This window comes from Drosophila subobscura, chromosome E (genome assembly GCF_008121235.1).
Source record: "Drosophila subobscura isolate 14011-0131.10 chromosome E, UCBerk_Dsub_1.0, whole genome shotgun sequence".
Taxonomy (NCBI): domain Eukaryota; kingdom Metazoa; phylum Arthropoda; class Insecta; order Diptera; family Drosophilidae; genus Drosophila; species Drosophila subobscura.
Genome location: NC_048531.1, coordinates 8,259,734 through 8,283,489, shown reverse-complemented (window position 1 = coordinate 8,283,489; position 23,756 = coordinate 8,259,734). Strand labels below are relative to the sequence as shown.

Below are 23,756 nucleotides of genomic sequence, written 5' to 3'. Positions count from 1 at the left end.
AATTGTCGAAACGAATGCATTCCGCAAGCTGAGGGGTCGCGTCCGAGTAACAGGTGGTGGAGATGATGGCGATGGCGGTAGCGGTAGCTGTAGCGGAACTTTGGCTGTAACTCGCGTGGGAGAGCAACAGTTCGCCACCCTAGACATACATATGTTCAGCACATAAGCTTGTACATATCCGAAAACCCCACGCTCCAATCAAATTGAACGGACATGCGCACAGCTCGCAGGCATCGGCCAAAAATCTGGCAGGAAGCTTTTTCAATCCTTCGGCTGGCGGCTGCAATTTGGAAGTGATTGCATCAGGTTGTAGCTGCATTTACCAGAGTGAGGTTGTGTTTTCGGAACAAATCAGTTCAGTGCAGTGCAGTTCTGTGCAGTGAAGTGTTTGTTGCTCGGTCTGGCTGCTGAGCTTGCAGGCAGAGTACAGTGGATGGATGGTAAGTGTTGCAGCTGCAGCTATTTATAGCGTACCTCGACCTTGATTTTAGGAGCTGCCCGGGAAACTCGACACGAACACCAACAACAACAACAGGTGGTAGATATTGCAACCCACTCATCGATGATGAAATGAGCCGAAAAATGTGTATCTACCTTAGGCGAGAAAATCAGAAGCATTTTCAATCAAATTACGCACTTGCCTAGACGTTTTTGTTCATAGGAATAAAATCTTCAAAATGGTTATAAATTGGGAGCGCCTTTAGTTTAGAAATTTGTTGGGAGTGCCTTTATAATTGAAACATAATATTTGATGTTTTATCTGTCATAAAAATCGTCTTCTGGAGAAATTGGCATGATTGTATCTATGGCAGTCCCAAAAAAGAAGCGACAGCCTCATCTATGAATGTGCACTCTGAATCAATGTGTTAATAAATATTAATTATGAATACTTATCAATTAGAGCATAAGATAATAAAGTGTTAATAGAAATGGAGGCTAATAAATACAAAATGTTCTTAATAAAGTCCCCAAAGCTCCCTTGTTCCCATGCACACTGAGAATCAACAGCGTTGATTTTCGCCAAACCAGAATGGCCGTTTTGTATTAACATAAATGGGATTTACAAGTGTATATCACAACGAAAACATTGAGATGCCCCCTCTAATCCTTCTTGCCGGCAGCGATCAGTCCCTGAATCTCGTTCAGAGTCTTGCCCTTAGTCTCGGGCACCAGGAACAGAACGAAGACGATGGCGGCAAAGGAGACGGCTGCAAATATCCAAAAGCACGCGGCAGGACCCCATTCGTCCTTGATCAGAGGAAAGGCCAGAGTCACTAGAAAAGCACACATCCAGTTTGTTGTGCCAGCAATGGCTCCGGCCACAGGCTTGGCATCCTCAGCGAACAGTTCAGCCATCAGCAGCCAGGGTACGGGTCCAAATCCAAATGAGAATCCACTGATGAAGACGCAAATGGCAAGCACGGGCAGCCAGCCAACATCTTTCAGTGTCAGCCACTGGAAATAAATGGCCATAAGCATTGTAGTTATGAACATTAGAGCCGCTGAGATGAGCAACAGAATCTTGCGGCCCACTCGGTCGATCAGAGCGATGGAGATGATGGTGGCAATAACCATAACCAACCCGATGATAATGGTTGAGGTCGAGGGCGTAAGACCAGTGCCGGCAGCTGTGAATATCCCAGTGGAGTAGAAGATGATTGCATTGATCCCAGTCACCTGCTGAAACACCATCAGCATCATTGAGATGGCCAGACTCTTGAGAGTGTTCCTGCGACAGAGGGCCTGCATCGGCTTGACCTTCTCCTTTTGTCCTTCGCTTGCCATTTGGCTAGCCTCTGCACTGACGTCGGCGTCCTTGCCACGCAGAAACTTCAGCGCCTTCTCCGCTTTGTCGTTCTTTCCCTTCTGGGCTAGATAGACGGGCGACTCCGGCATCCAAAGGAAGAACACAAAGAAGATGATAGGCAGGATGGCGCAGAGTATGTTCATCAATTTAACTTTGGCGCAGGCACCCACGATAAAGCCATAGAGTACGCCGTGAACGATCAGCAGCTGGAAGAAGCAGCCCATGACACCGCGCTTGCTCAGCTCGGCGATCTCCGTGTTGTACATGGGAGCCGTGATGCAGAAGGCTCCCCCACAGGCTCCCACAATGAAGCGTCCAATCATTAGCATATATGGCTTCTGGGCAATGATGATCAGCAGCCAGCCAATCATGAAGGGGGGCGTCAGTCCCAGCATCGTTATCTTACGTCCAAAGATAGCAATTAGAATTCCAGCTGGGATGCACGAGGCGGCAGCTCCCAATGTCAGCAGCGATGAGATCCAGCCCCATTCCAAGGAGGTGGGAGCGAACTTGTAAGCTGCTCCCATTCTAACATCCTTCTCAACTGGTCCCGACCACCCGATGCTGGCGCCCAAGCAGAAGGCACCAAAAGCGGCTGCCACACCAGCCAAGTACTGCTTCCAACCGCTCATTTTTAATATTTGCTTAAAATATATTTCTGTGAAATGTGTGTATAGAGTTTTGAGATGTTTCAATTTGGAATATCAAAGTGTTACTGAACCAAAACGTTGCTTTAGGATTTGCTCTATGATATTTTAAGGAGGAAGTTTTATCTGTCATGAGACATGGCAACTGCTAAGCACTCAGAACGGCATGAATGAAAACGGTAGCCAGCCTTGTTCATGAATCTGATTCTTGTTCTTGTGTATTTTGAGCTTAATCTGAATTGATTTTTTTAGATTTTGAGATCCTTTTGCCTTTAAAGATACGCATAAGATAATTCAATTCCAAACTAAATAAGATCTATCTCTACATCGAGCCTGAACTTTTAATAGTATTTCTCACACAAACTATTTATAACACATTTGTATGTCCCCCAAAGTCCCCATCATGAGAATCGACAGAGAATCAATGCATCTTGTTTTGTGTATTAACATAATTTGCTACAAGTGCAAATCACAACGAAAATGTGAAGGGACTATCTCTAATCCTTTTTGCCGCCTTCGATCAATCCTTGAATCTCGTTCAGAGTCTTGCCCTTAGTCTCGGGCACCAGGAACAGAACGAAGACGATGGCGGCAAAGGAGACGGCTGCAAATATCCAAAAGCACGCAGCAGGACCCCATTCGTCCTTGATCAGAGGAAAGGCCAGAGTCACACAGAAGGCGAAAACCCAGTTTGTAGTGCCAGCAATCGCTCCGGCAACGGGCTTGGCATCCTCGGCGAACAGTTCAGCCATCAGCAGCCAGGGAACGGGTCCAAATCCATAGGAGAATCCAATAATGAAGACGCAAATAGCAAGCACGGGCAGCCAGCCGACATCTTTCAGTGTCAGCCACTGGAAGTAAATTGCCATCAACAAAGTAGCAACGAACATAAGCGCCGCGGAGACGAGCAGCAGAATCTTGCGGCCAATTCTGTCGATCAGCGCGATGGAGATTATTGTGGCAATAACTTGAACCACGCCCAAGATGATTGTAGAGGTTGATGGCGTGAATCCAGTGCCGGCAGCTGTGAATATGCCAGTGGCATAGAAAAGAATTGCATTGATGCCCGTAGCCTGCTGGAAAAGCATCAGCATCATGGAGATGGTCAGACTCTTGAGAGTGCTCCTGCGACAGAGCGCCTGCATCGGCTTGACCTTCTCCTTTTGGCCTTCGCTGGCCATTTGATTGGTTTCTGCAGTGACATCGGCATCCTTGCCCCGCAGAAACTTCAGCGCCTTCCCCGCTTTCTCGTTCTTGCCCTTTTGAGCCAAATAGACGGGCGACTCTGGCATCCAAATGAAGAGCACAAAGAAAACGATCGGCCAGATGGCGCAGAGTATGTTCATCAACTTAACTTTGGCGAAGGCGCCCACGATGAAGGCGTATAGGATGCCGTGAACGATCAGCAGCTGGAAGAAGCAGCCCATGACGCCGCGCTTGCTCAGCTCGGCGATCTCCGTGTTGTACATGGGAGCCGTGATGCAGAAGGCTCCCCCACAGGCTCCCACAATGAAGCGCCCAATCATTAGCATATAAGGCTTCTGGGCAAAGATGATCAGCAGCCAGCCAACCATGAAGGGGGGCGCCAGTCCCAGCATCGTTATCTTACGTCCAAAGATGCCAATTAGAATGCCAACAGGGATGCACGAGGCGGCACCACCCAATGTCATCAGCGAGGATATCCATCCCCATTCCATGGAGCTGGGTGCGAACTTGTATGCGGCCCCCATTCTAACTTCCTTCTCAACAGGTCCCGACCATCCGATGCAGCAGCCCAAGCAGAACGCACCCAAAGCGGCTGTAATGCCAGCCAAGTACTGCTTCCAGCCGCTCATTTTTGAAAACTATAAAAATTACTTAATATATTTCTGTGATATGTGTTTATAGAGTTTTGATATGTTTCAATTTGGAATACCAAAGCGATACTGACAAAAGTACGTACACAGACATACACACACGGGGGTGGCGGAAAGGCCCACTTTGTTTGCCAAAAAGTTTCAGGCATTCACAAACCCCTCCCTCTCGCTCTGGGGAAAGAGAGTGCGTGCATGGCGAGCGAAAGCTCCGGAGCAACTGGTCTCTCTCCATCTCTCCCGAAACTTTGGCTGCGCTCGTGTCGCTTTCGGAGAGGCTTTCGGTCGGTGCTCGTTGACTGCTTGCTGTATAAAATACCGAGGCCTGTCCCAGTGGTCTGCCACTCTTGTTTCCGTCTTGACTTAGGACTGAAGCAGGAACCGTATTACGTATTTTCAGTGTTCTGGCGTAGGCGTGACGTGACGCCATGTTGTGAAAAGTGTCTGAGCAAAAATTGATAAATACTCGAGAAAAAGTGCAATCCACAAACCATTGCGTATTGAAATCAAGTGAGTAGAAAACCCAACAAACTCGTATTTATTTGGTTGAGAGCTGTGCAAACTCTGTGCAGGATGTTCCATTGATTTGTTTTTCCTTTGACGATTGGCGTGGGTGGGCGTAACGCCAGGGCGAAGAAAAAGACGCCACGAATATTGCGTAAATTGGATTCGCAGCACTCTCTCATTTCCTGTCTCTAATTAGATATTGTAAATTGCAATTCGCTTGATTTCACAAATTGTTTGCGAGTGCTTCAAGCATTCGTGTATGACTGAAACTTTCATACATCAAACGATACACACACACACACACATCTGTACACACACACTCACCCTCGCACTCGTTGGGCAGCTTGGACTCGAGCTTGACAAACAAGTTGGTCCTGCTGTTGTCGCGGAAGTCGGCCCCACGACACAAGTAGATGGGACAACAGCAGTCGGCCCAAATTGTAGTGTCCCAACACGATTCCATTTAAATATTTTAAGCCAAAAAGCTTTTCCACCAGCAGCCTAATTAGTCACTGACACTGCCAGCAGCTCTTCCTCTGCCAAAATGCATCCCGGACGCGACTCTATTAGCTTGGATTCGCCGTCGGCGAATGCCCAATTCAATTTGCCCCAATTTGTTGCAGGCAAAAACAGAGAAAACAGAGAAAATAAATAATCCAGAGCATGGTGTCCATGGTTTCAAAATTACTGCGACAAATTCAATTATCTCGCTAATATGAATCTCCTGCTGGGTCAGCCATCCACTCCTGCTGCCATTTCTACACTCTTTCAAATGGATGCTATTTTGCAGCAAGGGATACAAAATTCATTTTCTGGGAAATCCTGTAGTCTGCAATTGAATGAATGATTGAACCCAGCTGCGTTCTTTAGAATATTCAACCAAGACAAAAGCTGAGACTCCAATCAATATTCAATCATACGAAGCAGCTGCAGCTGTAGGGGGAAGTAAAGTTGTCTTTTTTCCGCTGCGGAAAACTCCACAGGACAAGTGGCAGGCAGCAACAGGCAGTCCAAAGAGCACGTAGCACAACAAACTTATATAATTCAATGAAAATGAAAGCCGTTTATTGCATTTGCGTTCCTGCACTCACCTCTAAGCCGGAACAAACGACTAGACTAGATAGGGAGGAAACAAGAGCCAGCCATACAGCAATAATATAATGAAGGCAGCAACTAAACCAAGAATAATGAAGCCAACAGCGAGACACAGAAGGTGCAAAGTTGTAAGGAAAGTCCAAAGAAAGGAAGGAAAAACGTCGACTGCCTTGACATTTAATGCTAAAAATGAAAAGCAAACGTTGCGCAGGTACGGGGCAGGCAGATAGGCATTTGTGGTGCTGTGTGGGTTGTTGGCCATCCGATTATAATACATCCAAGGCGTCCATTCAATGCGATTCATTCCCGTTCTCTCTTAAAAGCTAGGGATGTATAGCATACTTATGTGCGCCATCGTTAAGAAACAGAATGAGGAATGGCATGGTATGGCATGGAATGGGTGCCTCGCACTCAAAGGAATTTGGCATCCCACCAACCATTCAACTTTCACATAATTGTCAACTCTGGCGTTTGTCAGTGACCAAGAATTCTGCCCACGGAGCAGACAAAGACGTGTTCAAGCTCTGTGGAGAGAAGCTAAGTTCTCTGCCTCCAATTTACTGAATATGATGAAAATATTCACGCACATTGGAATTTTATTGATTTCTAAGGGGGCGACGGGTCCTGTTATGTGCGTGGTTGGGCGGTAAAGCAGAGGATGCTCTTCATTAGATAGTCGGAACCAAATGGGAAGATTATTCAAATACCTTTTGTCGGGCGGAATTTGGTTACCTGATGATGGTGATCTGCATAATTAAGTAAAGTAAAATGGAATTTCACACGCCATAAAGTAGAGTAGCTGTCGCTTCATGAGACCCCAAAGAGCATACAAAATACATACACATGAACATGGCCATCCATGTATGTATGTGTATGGTTGTAAAAGGTTTGCTTTAAAGTGTAAATGTAATTAAAAGTTTTTTTTACCGTGCCGCCATGGAACGTGTTGAGCATAAAATCGTTTTCAATGCGGTTATGTTTCAGCCATTCAACCGTATCCCTTTTTTTAACCCATCTCCTTCCCTTTGTTTTTTAGTTGTTGAAGTGAGCCAGCGACAGTAAGGATGGCTAAGCGATATTTGAGCCTGGTGATGCTACTGCTGCTGCAGTGCATCTGGGCCACACCACAGCGGACTGCCGCATACTCGCTTCAGGCGGCCGTCGACGAACTGCATCGTCGCGAGGCAGCCAAATATCCGTTAAATGCCCCACCCCCGCTGGATGACTGGGAAGACGGTAAGTGACGGGAAAAGGATACAAATTCCGCTAGAGCGTAGTTCCCTGCTTACGTAAAACGCCAACAACCACACGCACAACCACACTTTAGCTGTCACCAACCCATCACATGTCTGCTCCAGACAGAAACAAGTAACTGTGATTGAACTGAACCTTGAAGTGACCAAAACCGCGAAACTTACGCGATGCTGGCAACCCACGCAGGTGCCTGTCAGATGCCTGGAAGCACGGGCTGTCATCTGGAACTGATGATATCCCACAATAATGTAGAGGGAGTCCGATATACTATGTATGCAACGGGCACGTGCCCGTGCACACAGCACCCGTCCCACTCTGACCCATTGAGCAGCACATTAAAGCACAGCGCACTTTGACAATCACATTTACCGTTTCCTTTCTTCGTTTCTTCATTTCTGTTTCTCTTTTACTTTTGTCCTCTCTGCTCTGCTCTGCTCGCTCTCCTGTGGTCCCGTTCTTTTGTGTTCTCACGATTGCCCCAGATGCAGACCTATTTGGAAAGAGCAAGAATCGTAATCGGCATAGAGTTAATAAAGTGCTCGCCAAGTACTTAGAACGCGACTCGGACGACTTTGAGCCGGATCGGGCGCTGGGCCCACCGTTCAGTGGCTATGACTTTGGCCCTGGCGCTGGCGCTGGCGCTAGCGAGGATGTGGACAACGGTCGCAATAATCTCTTTGCCGACGAGAAGAGGAAGCGCTTCTCCGCCACCCCGTCCCTCTTTCGAGAACGTGACGAGCAGCTTGGTAAGTAAAAGCACACACACAAGCACACACGCACACGTACGCACACGCACGCACACTCGAGAAGCTGGGCCGAAAATATATGGAGGATTGGAGTGGATAAGGCATAACAATGGACCCGGCTAAAACCACTTAGCTCCGATTAACTTGTGAGTGGCATTGGCCGGGTGTTATGTGGGTCGATGATGAATGCAGTCAGCTGGAAGCAGAGCCGGCCTGCCGGCCTGCCTGCCTTCCTTCCTGCCTTCCTGTCATTAGATTTAATGGCTTTCGCAGGGCGCCAACAACTTGATGCATGTCCGTTTGGGTGAAAGATTTATTGACTGCCTCTCGGGGCAACCTGTTTGAGATTCCGTTTCAAGGTCACAGGGTTAATTCATCATTGGTTTTCGCTCATTTTTGCAGATGCACCAGCTCCGTCCGTGTTCCGTGAGCGTGCCGAGCCGCTAAGCGGAGAGCCCACGCATAACGAGCTGGCCGATCAGTTTCTGCGCGAGATCGAGGAGGCCGGCGAGCAGGAGCGCAACGAGCGGTACAAGGATGCAGTGCGTCAGTGGTGGCATCATTTCGACCAGCGCCAGCAACTCGCCAAAGATGTGCAGCAGCCGCAGCAGCAGCAACAGCTGCAGCAGGAACAGAACCTGGATCCCGAGCTGTTCGAACAGAAGAAGCGGATGCGGGTGCCACCGTACTACCTGTTGATGCAGAAGAAGCGCTCCTACCCGGTCCTTCCCTGGCTGCCGTACAATGCCGACAAGAAGAAGCGCTTCCCAGTGGCCAAGCGAGCCATTGGCAGCAACCAGGAGAAGATGCCGCTGGGCAAGACCGACGAGCGAGTGGCCCAGGAGCTGAGCGAGCTTTTCGGCAATCCCGTCGACTCTCACCTGAAGCCGCATCAGGAACAGTCGGACGAGAAAAAGAAGCGTTCGGCCGATGAGCCCAATACCACGACCACCGCCCATGTCCCGGAGATGCCAGCAGCCACGACCACGGCTTTGGGTGACATGCGATTGGAGATTAACTTTCAGCGCGTAAACGTGACCAAGGAGAAGCCAGCCACTGCCGCACCCCCTGCCGCTGGAGCTGGCGAGATGGTCCAGCATGGCGGACACGCCGGCCACCATGGCAACCACGTGCCCGGCATGGGTCCGGTGTACCGCCATCGCAAGCGCAGCGATCATGTCCATCACAGGGACAGTGACGAGCACGACGTGGATGAGCACGATGATGAGGGTGAAGAGAGCTCCGACGAGGACGATCATGATGAGTTCGATGAGGATGAGGGCGAGGTCGAGCCGGACACCGAGACGGATGCCGAGGAGCGGCGCCGCAAGAAGAAGCGAGCAGCAGTCGGCGGTGGCGCCCACTCCAAGCATCTGCGGGCTCCCACTGTGGGTCATCTGATGCTGAGGGCCAAGAAGTCGATCGACTGGTCCCAGTACTTTGGTCTGGACCTGGACCGCAAGAAGAAGTCTGCCCAGATAACTGAGTGAGTTTTGATTGTGGGACTCAGAGGATCTTGCAGGAAAAGTAACTCCCATTGCATCCCCACTTATTATAGGCAAACGAAGAAGCGTTTAGAAGAAGACAGCACAAACAACAATAGTAACAACAACAACGAAGAGGAGGAGCCGGAAGAGGAGGAGGAGGAGGAGAAGAAGAAGAAGCGGGACATGGACCCGGAGAAGCTGGAGAGCATGGACAGGAAGCTGCAGTCGATCGAAGACTTCATCATCGATGAGACCATCAAGTACACGGGTGCCCACGAGGGCGTCAACAGCAGGGAGGACATACGCAAGATCAAGGACCACGTCCTGTCCCGCTTGGCCACGGCCTACAGCCTGGAGAAGATGCGCCGTGCTCTGGACAAGCTGCGGCAGTCGGTGGACAACGATAACCACCTGATCCGCAACACCATTGAGCCAGAGTCGGAGGAGAACACCCTGGAGCACAACTACTGGACGGCCAAGAAGCGCTACAGCGTCAAGAAGGAGCAGGCTGAGTAAGCCAAGTCCCAGTTCAATATTCCTCACTTTATTATGTCTCTTCTGTGAACACTCAGTGAAGCCAAGCCGGCGCAGGACATGGAGAAGAGGAAGCGCAGCGGATACTTGCGTTATCCGGAGCAGCCCAACAACATGGAGGAGGCCCTCGCCGTTGGCAGTGTCCCCTACGAGACCCTTAACGATGCCTATCTTGGCAACAAGAACTACATCATCGGCTCCAACCAGTGCCCCGTCATTGAGTCCATGGCGGAGCGCTGCCGGGGAGTAGATTTGATATCAGGAGACATTAACCAAGAGCTTCTTCCGCTTTGCGGTGTCCATCAGATCTGTTACCTCTGTGTAAGTATCTGCCGACCCTCTCCACAAGGCTGTAAAGGCATATTCTAATTGGTCATATAATTTTCCTACAGGGAGCCTCGCAGGTGGCCTGCGACTATCAGTATTTGGCCGAGGCCGACAGCATCTGTGGCAGCAGCAATGATTGCCAGTCGGCGGCACGCTCCATCCTGATGATACTTCGCGGCACGCCCGGCCGACAGCTGGGACCGCGCGAGTGCTTGAAGAATCCATGTCTGTACAGGGCCATGCGTGAGATCGGGCTATAAACGCTTTCCTATCATTCCCAACTTCTCAGTGTGCGCTCAAAAGGAATAATCAAAAAGGCAGCTGCACAGGAGAGCAGGGAGCCCCAAGTACTATTAATCAAAAACCAAAACGAATATGCTGAACTAGCAAAGATCAAACGTTTGATTCAAAACCAAAACCAAATATATGGAATATTTTGATGTGTGTATTTTCCTGTCTACCACTCCATAGGCGGTGGCAGAGGGCAACCTAGAGTACTACTTATGCTAATTGCAAATGTAACATTTATAATCACTTGAACCTGCAGCAGTTGACACCGAATATGACCGGATTTTCATTGAAAATGCCAGAGTATCAAAAGAACAAGAACATCCTACTAAACACTTAACCAAAGTGTGCATATTTGATGGAACAAACTCAACAGAAACCCGGAGAATACAATACAATAGAGAGCGAGAGTCCATTTAAAAAGCGTCTTTGAACCACACACAACACAACTATTGAATGTTACTCGTACATGTCCAAATACAGAAGTTTGCTAAACATATTTAATGTTATATACGTGTTGGTGTACAAACAAAGGTCGTCATAATCAAACTTACTCTATATATCCACAGGACCTACATATATAATCAAACCTAAAAACCAAAAGACATTTACGCGCAAAAATGTATGTAATATTTACATTCTAAGTTTTCAGTATCCTTTTTTATTCCTTTTGTTCTCCAGAGCGAGATTATTAGAGCGAATTCCAAATAGGCAGCTAGCCACCAGTCGAGAATCAAATGCTTAGCCACAGCTTTGAGTTCAGTTAGTTCAGACAGAAATATACATAAAACAAAAATGCTAATATCTATATATTTAGATTGTATTGTAGAGGAGAGAATGAGCCGATCAAAGTGTCTCACAGCAAGGGTCCCAAGTGTCAGCTTATGGGTTGTCCACAACAAAAACTAATCTATCAGAGATAAAACTCTACATATACACATAACTATATGGTATGGTATTATATTTCAACTTGTCTTCGAATAAACATATACATACTTAAATGTGTTTCAGTGTAAAAACAATAAATGGACATAACTAAGACAAATATTCTTAACGTTCTTAACAGATCTATAGATGTGATGTGATTATATAATATACAAAACTACAATGGAAAGGAGAAAGGAGAAGGGAAATGGAAACTTACTACAAATAAGTGAGAAATGAGCCGCTGTACTGCATCACAGATTGGTTAAAATATATTCATTATATTAAATCAAAATATTATAAATGTATTTCCATATGTGTACCATATATACATACATGCATATACGCATTTAAATTTAATGTATGTACATATATGCTACAATTTGCGAAAACCCAAGAAACGTATTGGAACATATTTATGCTACACAGTTATCATCAATTTAAAACAAATAAAATTGGCTTCGGCCTCCAAAAACTCTGATTTTTACTTTCGATGCGAGAACTTTCCATATCAATAATAAAGTTGCACAATTTTACCAGATTTGCGGGATAATTTTTAATCATAGGCCTTTAAATATAAACTATTGAGCTACAAGGAGCCTTCAAAACTTTAACGTTCTTCGCGGTTTACTTCAATAGGGGCGTTAAGTGGGTTAAGAGTGTTTAGTATATTTTGTGGTAGTTTTAGTTTTCAACTTAATTTGAAAACAATGCAGCAAAATAAGGTCGTGAAAACTAGCCAATCTTGTGGAGAATTTATTGATAAATCTGTTGAAATTCGAGTTTTAGTGCTGAGACTTCTAACTAGCCAGTTATATCTAATGGAACATCAAAATCGAGGAATATGGTTAAAGATTACGGTATATTTTTCAACTGAGATAATATATTTTTGTATATTTCTGAGGGTCCAATGGTATCTATTATTAATAAATCCGCGGCCACACCACACTGATCAAAACACCACTTCGCAAAACTAAAAAATAATAAAATTAATTATTAAAGTGCAGGAAATAATTCTGAGCTATTTCAAATTACGGCAGAAAATTATAAAATATCCGGGGAATCAAGGAACACCACACACCGTGCGCATATAAATACGGTCACTGCTCAGCACTTATTTTGTTCGGGTGAGTAAGAAGAAGAGGAACATATTTGTATGAGTCATCAAGTGGAAACGAGTTATCAGGTTGAACCTCTTGTTTATATTTCGTTTCATTGGAATCAGTCTGACGTCATCTCACTTGGGCAAAGATGAAAACCCCCGTGTCCGCCGCTTCCCTAGCCAATGCGAATGCATCGAGCGGCAATGCTGGATCGGGCGCCGCACCGATTGTGCCAAAGACAGAACCAGTAGGCAACGAAGAGAACTCGGCGATGTCGTTGGATTTTCAAACACCTGGCCTCACCTCAACGCCCAACGCGAATAAACGTCCAGGCTTCTTGGATCTGAACAACAAGGCAGCGAAAAACAAGCGCATTATTGCGCCGCTGGTGATAAACTCGCCAGATCTGCAAGCCAAGACCCTGAACACACCAGACCTGGAAAAAATACTGCTCTCCAACAACATGATCCAAACGCCGCAGCCAGGCAAAGTGTTTCCAACCAAGGTGGGACCGGTTACCTCTGAACAGGAAGCCTTTGGAAAGGGCTTCGAGGAGGCACTGCAGAACCTGCACACCAACTCGCAGGCCTTCCCGCCCAGCAATCCAGCCGCCAACCCAACCGTCACTGGCACCACCATGACGGCAGTGAACAATGGCATCAGCGGTGGAACCTTTACCTATGCGAACATGGGCGATGGCTTCTCGGTCATCAAGGATGAGCCCCAGAACCCAGCGGGCTCACCAACAGTGAGTCCAATCGATATGGAAACCCAGGAGAAGATCAAGCTTGAGCGCAAACGTCAACGGAATCGCGTTGCCGCATCCAAGTGCCGCAAGCGGAAGCTGGAACGCATCTCGAAACTGGAAGACCGTGTAAAGATTCTGAAGGGCGAAAACGTCGATTTGGGCGGCATTGTGAAGAGCCTCAAGGACCATGTGGCGCAGCTGAAGCAGCAGGTCATCGAGCATATGGAAGCCGGATGCACCGTGCCAACGATTTCGGCGCCAGCCGTGCTATCGGGCAAATAACATATGGATACCACTGAGGAGCCATTTGCGTTGCCAGCAGAGAGGGAGGATGATGGGCAGATGGATTTGAGGACACACTGCATTGAGGATGAGGATACGCTTGCGGAAAATCCGAATCCAGAGCTCTTGGAGTCGGGCATCCCCTTGGAACTTTTTCTAAGCGCAACCACAAGTGCACTAGAGCTAGACACCGTATCCTCGCATGCCCCATCCATGTCGGAGAGCGATCTGCTGGGTGTCGTCGGTGTAGATAAATTGGAAGACGGAGACGGCGATGACCAGCCGCTGGTGCTGTTCATAGTGTCAGAAAATGGCTGCGATCCACCGGTTGCGAGTTGAGTGTGGTCCGAATGTGATCGGATCCCCGGAGTGCCTTTGCTTATCTTTTATTTCTGCGCAACGTGAAATGGCTTTGACTTTGCTGCAATATTATACACAAATGCTTCTTAAGTGTTTTCGTTTACTTAGTTTTAGCTTAATGTTCAAGTAAAGTATTATCTGTGTTGATCGTAAGATAATATAATGTCAAATACACCATCTATATATATAAAGAGTATGAATATCTGATAAAAGTATGTGCATATATATTTTTACTTCATATATACATAAACAATTAATTCTACACTTAAAACTAATTTATTCAGCTTCGTCCTCTTCGCCTTCATCCTCATCTTCGTCCATTTCCTCTGCATCCTCTTCTACGGCGCTGTCGACTTGGGTCTCATCGTTTATACCGTCCTCGACGTGCAACTGGAAGCCATCACTCTTTGTCCAGGAACATCTCATCGTCATTTGAAACTTGGCCATCGGTTTGCCCACCAATTTGAGTATACGCGCCTGCTCGGGTGTTAGCACCTTTCCCTCTTCGCACACGGTATAATCACTGTAGATGGTTACGATGCCCTTTTCCAGCTTGGTGGGCATGCCCAGCGAGCGCAAATGCGGCTCCATGGAGTGGGCAAAGTCCTCGAGGGGACCGGCTGGCAATGTAACCGTCTCGGTTGCGATGAAACCACTTCGCGCGTATTCTACCGCCCAGTAGTTTTCGGCCCATTCCAGAACTTCCTCTTTGGACTTTTCTGTGAACAGTAGACCCACCTGGCCGTTGAGGCGCTTGGCGAGCTGTTTCAACAAACACACGATTATAAATGCTAGTGGATCAATTTATAGATTGACGAGCACTCTTACCTTGTGCAGACCTGCCTCCATTTCTTCGCTCTTTGTGCGCCCCAGGCCGATTTGCATTACGCGGTTTTTACCAAAAATTATGCGCGAGTTGTTTTTCCATTCTTGTCGCAGGTCTTTCAGTATGCTGTTGCGCATGTTTTGCACCTGGAACACGAATATGTTGGGGTACTTTCCTACGCAGAATCTGATATCATCTACGAATCGCTGTTTCCAAGCCAGACCCTTGCGGTCGGTCTTTGTCAACGAAACTGTAACAGACGATTTCTGGGCTTAGACCTGCTACAAATGTTTCAATTAATAGTTGAAGACGTACCCTTCTTATCACGTTTGGAGCGTGGCATTTTTATGTGTAGGTAAGGACTGGTTTAAATTTGAAGTTGAAAAAACCAAAATAATGCGTGCAGTAGACACGTGCGGAGCGTGAGATATATCGATGACTGCCACGCTGGTATCGATAGGTGCACCTTGTATCGGAATGCATCCATGGCAGGTTGCACGCTAGAGATGGCAAGTAGCACTCACGCAAAAGCCCAGTTGCACGCTTCAAAAACACTCGCTTCGTGGTTAATTACTTTGTAAAATTTATGGTCATAAGGTATAAAATCCAATAGAAGTGAGTACTTATATTAAACCAAATCGACTCTTCAATCGGATTAAATTATTGTTTCAGTGTTAAAAGTCTCAGCAAGTTAGTAAAATCCAATAGAACATCACAATCGAGGAATGCGATTTAAGATTACGGTATATTTACGGTGTATTTTTTAAAAGGGATGGTATATTTGGTTTATTTTTGAGAGTCTGACGGTATACTTCATCGATAATTCCGCGGTCACACTGGCAAGAGTCGAAAGGTGGGAGTCATTTTTAATTAATTAAACAAATTAAAGGAAAAAGTAGAGTATAATTTAATGCATTCGTAAATCGGGGCAAGTGTCTGTTGCCAATATTTATAATAACGCGAGGGCGCAGTGAGTCATGCAACTTGTGAATCGTCCGTCGGCTTCTGACCGCCATATTGTCGGCGGCGCGGCCCTAATTTTCTTTTATAATCCCATATGTACATAATTATCAATTTTGTTGCCTAATTGGAGCGAATGCAATGTCCTGTCCTCAAGTGATACGTGTGATTAACAACTATTGCTAAATGCCAGTAGAATTACCGCATATGTGTGTGAGAGAATAGGACGCCGATGACGTAATTTTTTTCCGTCTTGTTCTTTGTGAATTGCCAAGTAAAAAGTAAACAGCGTTGCCAGCAACAAAAACTTTAATTCAGTTACTCTTTGAAACATAAGTGGAGGTGATATCTCGCCAGACCAGCCCATATGCTTGTGCAGACCGAAAATTCGATGGTTTCCACATTAGAATTAAGGCAATTTGGTGCTTGTTATCAACATTATACATCTGCCGATTAGGTACCTCCTTCAGGGCCATAAAGTTAAGATAAAAACGTAATCTGCGAGCAGATAACCGCCTCAAAGTTTCAACAGGTAGTGGGGAAACGCGAAACTATCGTTCTCGAAAACTCTTCAACATCCACAGAGGATGTGTGAGCACATGAATGTTAATTCATATTCCTAATTTCAATGCACTTAATGCCCGTCTGTCTACGCCACATTCAAATTATACCATTAAATGGCAATTGCGCACAATTGACGCCGCCAGTGATGGGCGATGTTGCTGTTTCTGTTAGTCCCAAACAGTCCATGTCATCAAAATACCATGCTGCAGACGTGTTAATTGATGTATCTATACATATTTATTTTATTGAGCTCCATGTCCATATCTATGCTTGGCAAAGTATGTTGCTTAAAATTTGAATATTTAGCATCGGTTGACGCAGAGCAGTGCACACCTGGCAACACTACAGGCACCGTCAGGTTGGCAACCCTGAAGTGGCGGGCATGCGCCGCCTGTGTATGTGTGCCTCCAACGCACACTCTAACAGAATCACATCATAGCAGCACAGATACAGCGGCAAACCAACCTTTGCCGTCGCTTTCATTCGGTCGTTGGTAGTGTTCGTCGTCGTTTCAAGTTAATCGAGAATGTAAGTAACATATTTTGTTGGGCCGAAAAGTATGTGTGCACTGCATACATGGAATATTTGTGCGAATGTGTGCACGTATATGCTGAAAATTTAAAACGGAAAATATGCCAGAACACGTGTAAAATCGGTTAAAACGAGTACGAGAAATGATGGAAAATTTTCCAGAACGTACGTGCACATATACCGCACGGCGCAACTATGGTTGTACCAAGCGTACTACCTTTTTACGCATCGTTCCATAAGAGATCGATCAAAAAAAATCCTACGCAAAACGTAGAAATGTGAATTTGTGCGAAAAAAAGAGTGCCCGAGTTGCCAGGGTGTTGGTGTATGTATGTGATGCGGTGAGATTCGTGTCTCATCAGCTCGGTTAAATTGTAGGCGGCGGGCATAGCCGACTTCTATATACACAATATATATAGCAACATATATACCCATGCCATGTATATATATATAACTTGGATGGGGACACGCGGTTAGGTGTGTTTTTGAACTCAACACACTTTTGTCCGACTGTGGTAGATACATTTTCTCTCTCGCCGCCTTTGCGGCTATCTGTGTGTGTGCGAGAGTATTTTTGTACGCGTTCGCTCTCATCGCTCTCGGATATTTTTATAATTCTGTAGCGCCGCACTTGGAAACACGATTGCCCAAGCACCCCACCGCCATCGTCAAGAGCCTAATACTCGTACATTACTCACAAAAGTTAGTAACTTTTTTCCTCACACACACACAGAGACGTGTAGCTGGGTGTCTACATGTAGAGGAATTTCTACATTCTACGTTTCTATTCTTTTTAGCTACTGCGCATGCTGTGTCCAATTCACCGTTTCTTGGCTCATGGGGCCGGCGCAAGAACACTCATACACTTGCACAAATATAGTATGAGCGTGCTTAAAGTGCCGTCATCATTGTCTGCCCCATGCCGACCGACACTTTTGTAGACTTCGCTCGATGCGGCTCCCTCCGTCTCCGGCTGGTGTGTCAGAGAACTTTTTGTAATAGATGCATGTGTGTGCGTGCGGAATGCATGGGGATTAGCAATGTTAGCGCCGATTCTTCCTCTTCTCGATTCATGATCATCATCATCAGAGGTTTGTTATTTGCGTGGTCGGGGCAAGTTTCGAGCAATATAGTAAAATATGTACAGGTCTCTCCATTGAAAACCCCATGTACTGGGGTGCGTTACGTTACGCCTCGCTTAATATTTTGGCAATTAGGGCGCCAGATAAACACGTCATTGACCCAAAAACGAGTTGGTCGCCAAACCTTCTACATGTCTGTTTCTGTGCCTCTCCCTCACCCACCCACTCGTCTATTATGTACTTGGATATATTGTTTGCATTGACACAAAGGGTCAATGTTTTTTTGATTTGGAGGCCGATAGCTGCCGGCGTAATCCGGAACACAATGTAAATCCAATTTATGGATTGCTTGGTGGTGGTGGGGCGGTAGAACATGGAAAGTTCTCACCGGAGATTTCAGTCATTGCTACTGCATTCTTGTTTGATTGTCGAGGCTTCCTCTGGCGTTTTCCATCTCTTTCCCATCAACGGAAAACAAAAAGTTTTGTCCAGAGCGGCCGTTGTCTAAAAATACCAGCAACGCCCACATGCATTCCCCCACCCCACACACACACACAGCATTTGTTCCTCCCTCCCAAACCCTCTCTGACTACCCCTCACTTCATCGTGCTGGATTCGAGCTTTCTCTAGACAGAGAGCGGAAATTAATCGATTTCCTGTCAAAAGGAACAGGAAAATTGATCCTACGATAAAATTTGATCCTGTTTGCTTTACACGAAACATTTTCTAAATGGATTATGTGAGTCAGATTACTTGCAAAATTTGTTTTGTTAATAACTGATTCGCTGTGAATCGATAGCCGGTTGCTTACTGTGCAAATAATGGAGTGCATCACTGTGTACGACTTGCAATCAAACGTATGTATCGTACATACAAATGTATGCACGAACATGAATATCTATCTTTGGCACACTCAAATACACACTATTAAAAAACACACGAACACACAGATAGTCACAGAGGCGAGCCGACTTTTGCTCTATTTTTTTCTCCGTCTCTCTTCCTCTCGCAGAATTCTTTTTTATTCATGATTTATTTTTATCTTTGTTGTCGAACTTGTGTTTTACTCGTCTTTGCTACATTTCCATCCACTCCTCGTATACAGATGATCAGATAGTCCTCGTAATATTTAACTGACTCAAAAGTTTAGAGTCTAAACTAAGCTTAAAGTGGTTGACGCACGTGCGTACATGTTTCAATGCCTGTATTTGTATTTGCCTTGTAAATTAGCCATTCCATCAGCGATCGGCCTTCTGTGAGTCATCAAAAGTTTCAAACTTGACACTTTCGCTCAGCGGAAGCATGACAACAAACTAATGTATGTGGCATACCCTGTACTTGTTAGTGGGAGCACAATCAGGGTGTATTTGGTATAAGATGGCATGTTAGTCGAAATAACATGCATTTATATCGGCCTCGCGATTGCACGATATGTTAACATTACTTTGGTCAATCCATATCAAATTAAAATGTTTAAGGATCTTTTCAATCAATAGGAGTTTGTAATTTAATATTGGATTAAGGCAATCTTTCTCTGAATTCTTTATTTTATCCCAAACTATTTGTATGTTTATAGTATGAAATTTTAATGAATTTGTTGATGTTTACTTGAATAATCTTTTTGCAGAAAGCCAATAAAAACAACTTTGTGGCGTATTCCTGTTGCTTTAACTGATTTTTCCTCTGGGATCTATATATATACACAATCTTATATATATACACCGTGTGAACGACAGACACACCCCACATACATCCTTAGTTTTGTGAAGTAATTGAAAAAAAACAACAAACAAAATGTCGACAGTCGATAAGGAAGAACTGGTCCAGAAGGCTAAACTGGCCGAGCAATCAGAACGGTAAGCAATGACGAAACAGCATGGAATGTTCATTCAAATATTTACTGAACTTTGCGTATTTGTTAACATAGCTACGATGACATGGCCCAGGCCATGAAGTCCGTCACAGAAACGGGCGTCGAACTCTCAAATGAGGAAAGAAATCTGCTCTCCGTTGCCTACAAAAATGTGGTCGGTGCTCGCAGGTAAGTCGTTCGAACCGTACTTGATTAATGTCTTTAAACATGCATCAATGTAATATTTTACGCTGACACTTAACTATTTCTTCCTTTCCCATCTAATTTTGAAAACCAGGTCATCGTGGCGCGTCATCTCCTCCATTGAGCAGAAAACTGAAGCATCTGCTAGAAAACAACAGCTTGCCCGTGAGTACAGAGAGCGGGTGGAGAAGGAGCTGCGGGAAATCTGCTATGAAGTTTTGGTAAGTAACACACACTCGAAGGACTGCGCAAGTCCGTCCGTCCTGTCCCGTCAGCCTGTCAGCCCGTCATGCCTCTGTCCTTGTTTTATGGGGTGTAATTGGTCCATCTAATTATTTTTATCCTCACCATCACTCAGCCGATACACACAATTTACGGTGTGCTGTTCATCTAAATGTATTGGCTAAGTCTGTAGGCCAAAGTCTCGAACCTGTCAGCCGCTCCACCGCATAGAAGCGCCCCAAACGAGCTCAGCTGTCGGGCGGTCGGTCGGTCGGTCGGTCGGATGGTGTGGGGAACGGGGGCTGTGGTGTGGTGGTTGGCGTGGAAAGCCGTTTTTTTTTCTCTTTACCCTGTGAAATATCAAATTTGTTTCAATCAATAAATCTATTTTTAAAATGAACGTTTTCCACTCTTCCCCACACATTCTGAGAGTGGCTTTGGCCTGTAAAATAGGTGGTGCACACGTGTATACCCGTATTTCCCCCATAAATACTTGGATCAAAAAATAGACAATGGGTAGGGTTGAACTTGAGTTTTCCTTGGGCTTGGTGCTTGGCATTTCCCCTTATCCCCACTGGGGTTGATTGATATTCTTATGTAAGCCTAAACTCAACTCGCACTTGATGGAATTTTAAATTTAAAATGGAAAATTGTAGCCTGGGCTTATGATAATCTTGGCAGCTTTTATAGCTTATTAAAATTACATTTACTGGGCGGTCTGGTTGTACATAAATTGTCTGTCTTCAATTTATTATTAAATGTACATTTTTGATTTACAGGGACTTCTGGACAAATATCTTATTCCAAAAGCCAGCAATCCCGAGAGCAAGGTGTTCTATCTGAAGATGAAGGGCGATTATTACAGGTATTTGGCCGAGGTTGCCACAGGAGATGCACGCAATAGTAAGTATATCGATCAGAGCCCCTTTATGTATATCCCCCTATACAAAATCATTATACACATGATATATATATAAACAAATCCGAAATATTCTTGAAAATACAGCTGTTGTTGATGACTCGCAAACCGCTTACCAGGATGCATTTGACATTAGCAAGGGTAAAATGCAGCCAACACATCCAATCCGTTTGGGTCTGGCCCTTAACTTCTCAGTCTTCTATTATGAGATCTTAAACTCTCCAGACAAAGCTTGCCAGCTGGCTAAACAGGTTAATACTTGAACGACAATGAATCAATGAACTTCATTGGAAATGTATGGCAAGCGAGCAAAGCAAACAAAAACATTCTACTACTTCCCTATCTCTATCCATATAAGAAAAGAACTATTCAACTGTTTCAATATTTACCTAACTTGTTTACATTTTGTTTCTTTTATTATTGTAATTAAAAAATCGTGTAAATTGTTAAGCCGTCGTTGAGGACTCGAAAAAAGCCTATCAGGAGGCGTTCGATATTGCAAAAACCAAAATGCAGCCAACACATCCAATCAGATTAGGGCTCGCACTCAACTTTTCCGTCTTCTATTACGAAATTATCAATTCACCAGCGAGGGCTTGTCATTTAGCTAAACAGGTTCAGTTCAACTTATGCATATCTCTCTCTGTCTTAAGTATGCTCTAATCCAGCTTCCGATTCTAATTGTATTTTCCCCACTACTAATCCAACACACACACACACCTAAGTTGTCGTTGTTTTGTGACTAAAACTGAGAGAAGCATTTCCAGCTATTACTAAAACCACAATTTAAAAGGGCTTAATCCCAAGCCACGTTGAAGGATATTTGTACATATGCATACGTACGTGAACAAAGCGTTTCAGGACAATGGAAAAGGGTTGTGACCAGACTCCAAGACTTCAAAACTGAAAAAACGTTATCCTATGATGACTTAGTCCTGGAAGGCTGCGTATATCCTCCACTCTTCCCCGAATCGCATGACAAGTGCTTTAATAAAATTGTGTCTGTAATTTAACAACCGAACTGCCGATTTCCTTACCTGCGGCCTTTGCTGGTGAACAATTTTGATTTTTTTTCCTTTCTTAAGTTAAGGTCAATTTTTTTATTATTTTGGTTTATATATTCCGCTTTGAAGTTTAGTTTAGTAAAGTTATTAAGTGAAGCAACAAGAAATTGTGAATGTTTGATGATTTTAACGCAACTTGAAAATGCTTTTGTTTTACCAACTTGATTTTGCCTTGCCAAACATTTCCTCTAATGAAGAAGAAACCCGCTTAAGAACGTTGTCTAATAATGAATTATTTTTGTTCCCGATTTAGGCATTCGATGATGCGATAGCCGAGTTGGACACACTCAACGAGGACTCATACAAAGACTCGACACTCATCATGCAACTGTTGAGGGATAACCTGACTCTCTGGACCAGCGACACCCAAGGCGATGGCGATGAGCCACAGGAGGGCGGCGACAACTAACCAAACAACTAAGAAAATGTTTCCTTTTTGACTATGCAAATATTATTCAGTAATACAACAAAACAAAACAAAAACCAGAAACAGCAAAGAGAAACAAATATAAATGCAAAACGCAAAGCAAAAAAACACAAACAACAAATTGAAATGAAACGATAATACCAGGCAGACAGCAAAAGGAGACAGGCAGGAAGAGGAATCATATGCAACATTTAATACAAATTACATGCAGAATGCTTTTCATTTGAGGCCGATTGTGGGCTGGGCAGGATAGAGTGAGCTCTACAGAAATGTAAGGTTTTAAGGTTTTAATTGCCTATATATGTATACCTATACATATCTGTATGTATGTGCATGTAGGAGGCCCACTAATCCGAATCAAATGTATCCACAGCAACTGCTTGAGCATACAATTTCACACATAGAAGGCAGCATCAATAGAAAAACGCATGCTCGGTTTTGTGCTATAGTGCCCTGCTCGTGTGGATTTCCTCATTCAAAAAACAACACCCAATAAATAATATTCCTAATTGTATACATAAAAAAAAATTAAAGCGATTATTTTCTGTTTTTATACATTTTTGCAAGAAGCTAAATTAATTATTTAATTTTTGTCAGGCAGCAGAACACGCAGAAACTAGAATCAACAACCAAGCGAACCAAATGAGAAAAACAAAAGTAAAACAGAAACTTATGTATTATTTGTAATTCTTTTTCTAAACAAATAAAACCAAAAAAACCTAATTTCCCTTTTTTTGTTGTTTATTTTATTTGAAATTTGATTTCATTTGCTAAGTTTTTTTCCCCATCCACACACACTTACAGAGTCAGACCGAAAGAAGAAAACACACACATAGACACAGCAAACACAGGGTTGCATTTATAATGCATGTGAGGAACTTGGTTTTGGCATGATTCCACCCTTTCCACAGGGGGAGCGTATCGAAACGGGAACCGTATCTGTTAAAGGAAAGTGAGAGATTGAGAGAAATACAGAATAAAATATAGTTGTTCATTGCTATTTTTTATACATGTCTTACATATAAACAAAAGGTTAAAAAAAATACAATTACAAATTTCCTTGTTGTCTTCTCTTGGTATTATACTATAATTGTGAAACTCATATAATACATACACAAATATAACCAACTGTCTATCGAGAAA

The 23,756-nt window shown here is 44.6% G+C and overlaps 7 protein-coding genes across 13 annotated transcripts; 4 read left to right on the top strand and 3 right to left on the bottom strand.

The window, feature by feature from the left end:
• Positions 1-303: 303 nt before the first annotated feature.
• On the top strand, positions 304-11,342 carry LOC117892446 (histone acetyltransferase KAT6A). 4 transcript variants are annotated; one of them, XM_034798689.1, is made up of 7 exons: positions 304-440; positions 6,946-7,145; positions 7,646-7,909; positions 8,312-9,395; positions 9,468-9,908; positions 9,969-10,251; positions 10,323-11,342. In XM_034798689.1, exons 2-7 carry the CDS (start codon positions 6,974-6,976, stop codon positions 10,515-10,517), a joined length of 2,439 nt encoding a protein of 812 aa, XP_034654580.1. In that variant the 5' UTR covers positions 304-440; positions 6,946-6,973; the 3' UTR covers positions 10,518-11,342. The 4 variants fall into 4 exon arrangements, with proteins under 4 accessions (XP_034654580.1, XP_034654581.1, XP_034654579.1 ...); XM_034798690.1 differs by lacking the exon at positions 304-440 and adding an exon at positions 4,649-4,817 and having other exon boundaries at positions 7,652-7,909; XM_034798688.1 differs by lacking the exon at positions 304-440 and adding an exon at positions 4,649-4,817.
• On the bottom strand, positions 1,020-2,473 carry LOC117892449 (facilitated trehalose transporter Tret1-like). The gene has a single exon (XM_034798694.1). It carries the CDS (start codon positions 2,437-2,439, stop codon positions 1,102-1,104), a length of 1,338 nt encoding a protein of 445 aa, XP_034654585.1. The 5' UTR covers positions 2,440-2,473; the 3' UTR covers positions 1,020-1,101.
• On the bottom strand, positions 2,885-4,378 carry LOC117892448 (facilitated trehalose transporter Tret1). Its single transcript, XM_034798693.1, has one exon. It carries the CDS (start codon positions 4,287-4,289, stop codon positions 2,952-2,954), a length of 1,338 nt encoding a protein of 445 aa, XP_034654584.1. The 5' UTR covers positions 4,290-4,378; the 3' UTR covers positions 2,885-2,951.
• Positions 11,343-12,415: 1,073 nt separating the features above from the next.
• On the top strand, positions 12,416-13,634 carry LOC117891674 (transcription factor AP-1). The gene is made up of 2 exons (XM_034797245.1): positions 12,416-12,596; positions 12,695-13,634. The coding sequence occupies exon 2, from the start codon at positions 12,721-12,723 to the stop codon at positions 13,600-13,602; it is 882 nt and encodes a 293-aa protein (XP_034653136.1). The 5' UTR covers positions 12,416-12,596; positions 12,695-12,720; the 3' UTR covers positions 13,603-13,634.
• LOC117891677 lies at positions 13,598-13,971 on the top strand. Its single transcript, XM_034797252.1, has one exon. It carries the CDS (start codon positions 13,606-13,608, stop codon positions 13,939-13,941), a length of 336 nt encoding a protein of 111 aa, XP_034653143.1. The 5' UTR covers positions 13,598-13,605; the 3' UTR covers positions 13,942-13,971.
• A 193-nt stretch (positions 13,972-14,164) lies between these two features.
• On the bottom strand, positions 14,165-15,255 carry LOC117891676 (mRNA turnover protein 4 homolog). Its single transcript, XM_034797251.1, has 3 exons — positions 15,104-15,255; positions 14,791-15,038; positions 14,165-14,724 (listed from the first exon to the last, which is right to left on the bottom strand). The coding sequence occupies exons 1-3, from the start codon at positions 15,129-15,131 to the stop codon at positions 14,239-14,241; spliced, it is 762 nt and encodes a 253-aa protein (XP_034653142.1). The 5' UTR covers positions 15,132-15,255; the 3' UTR covers positions 14,165-14,238.
• Positions 15,256-15,597: 342 nt separating this feature from the next.
• Positions 15,598-23,336, top strand: LOC117891675 (14-3-3 protein zeta). 4 transcript variants are annotated; one of them, XM_034797248.1, is made up of 8 exons: positions 15,598-15,641; positions 19,553-19,781; positions 19,853-19,966; positions 20,076-20,202; positions 20,983-21,106; positions 21,210-21,373; positions 21,609-21,737; positions 22,440-23,336. In XM_034797248.1, exons 2-8 carry the CDS (start codon positions 19,720-19,722, stop codon positions 22,593-22,595), a joined length of 876 nt encoding a protein of 291 aa, XP_034653139.1. In that variant the 5' UTR covers positions 15,598-15,641; positions 19,553-19,719; the 3' UTR covers positions 22,596-23,336. The 4 variants fall into 4 exon arrangements, with proteins under 4 accessions (XP_034653139.1, XP_034653141.1, XP_034653137.1 ...); XM_034797246.1 differs by lacking the exon at positions 15,598-15,641 and adding an exon at positions 16,701-16,840; XM_034797250.1 differs by lacking the exons at positions 15,598-15,641; positions 21,210-21,373 and adding an exon at positions 16,699-16,840 and having other exon boundaries at positions 21,574-21,737.
• The last annotated feature ends 420 nt before the right edge of the window (positions 23,337-23,756 follow it).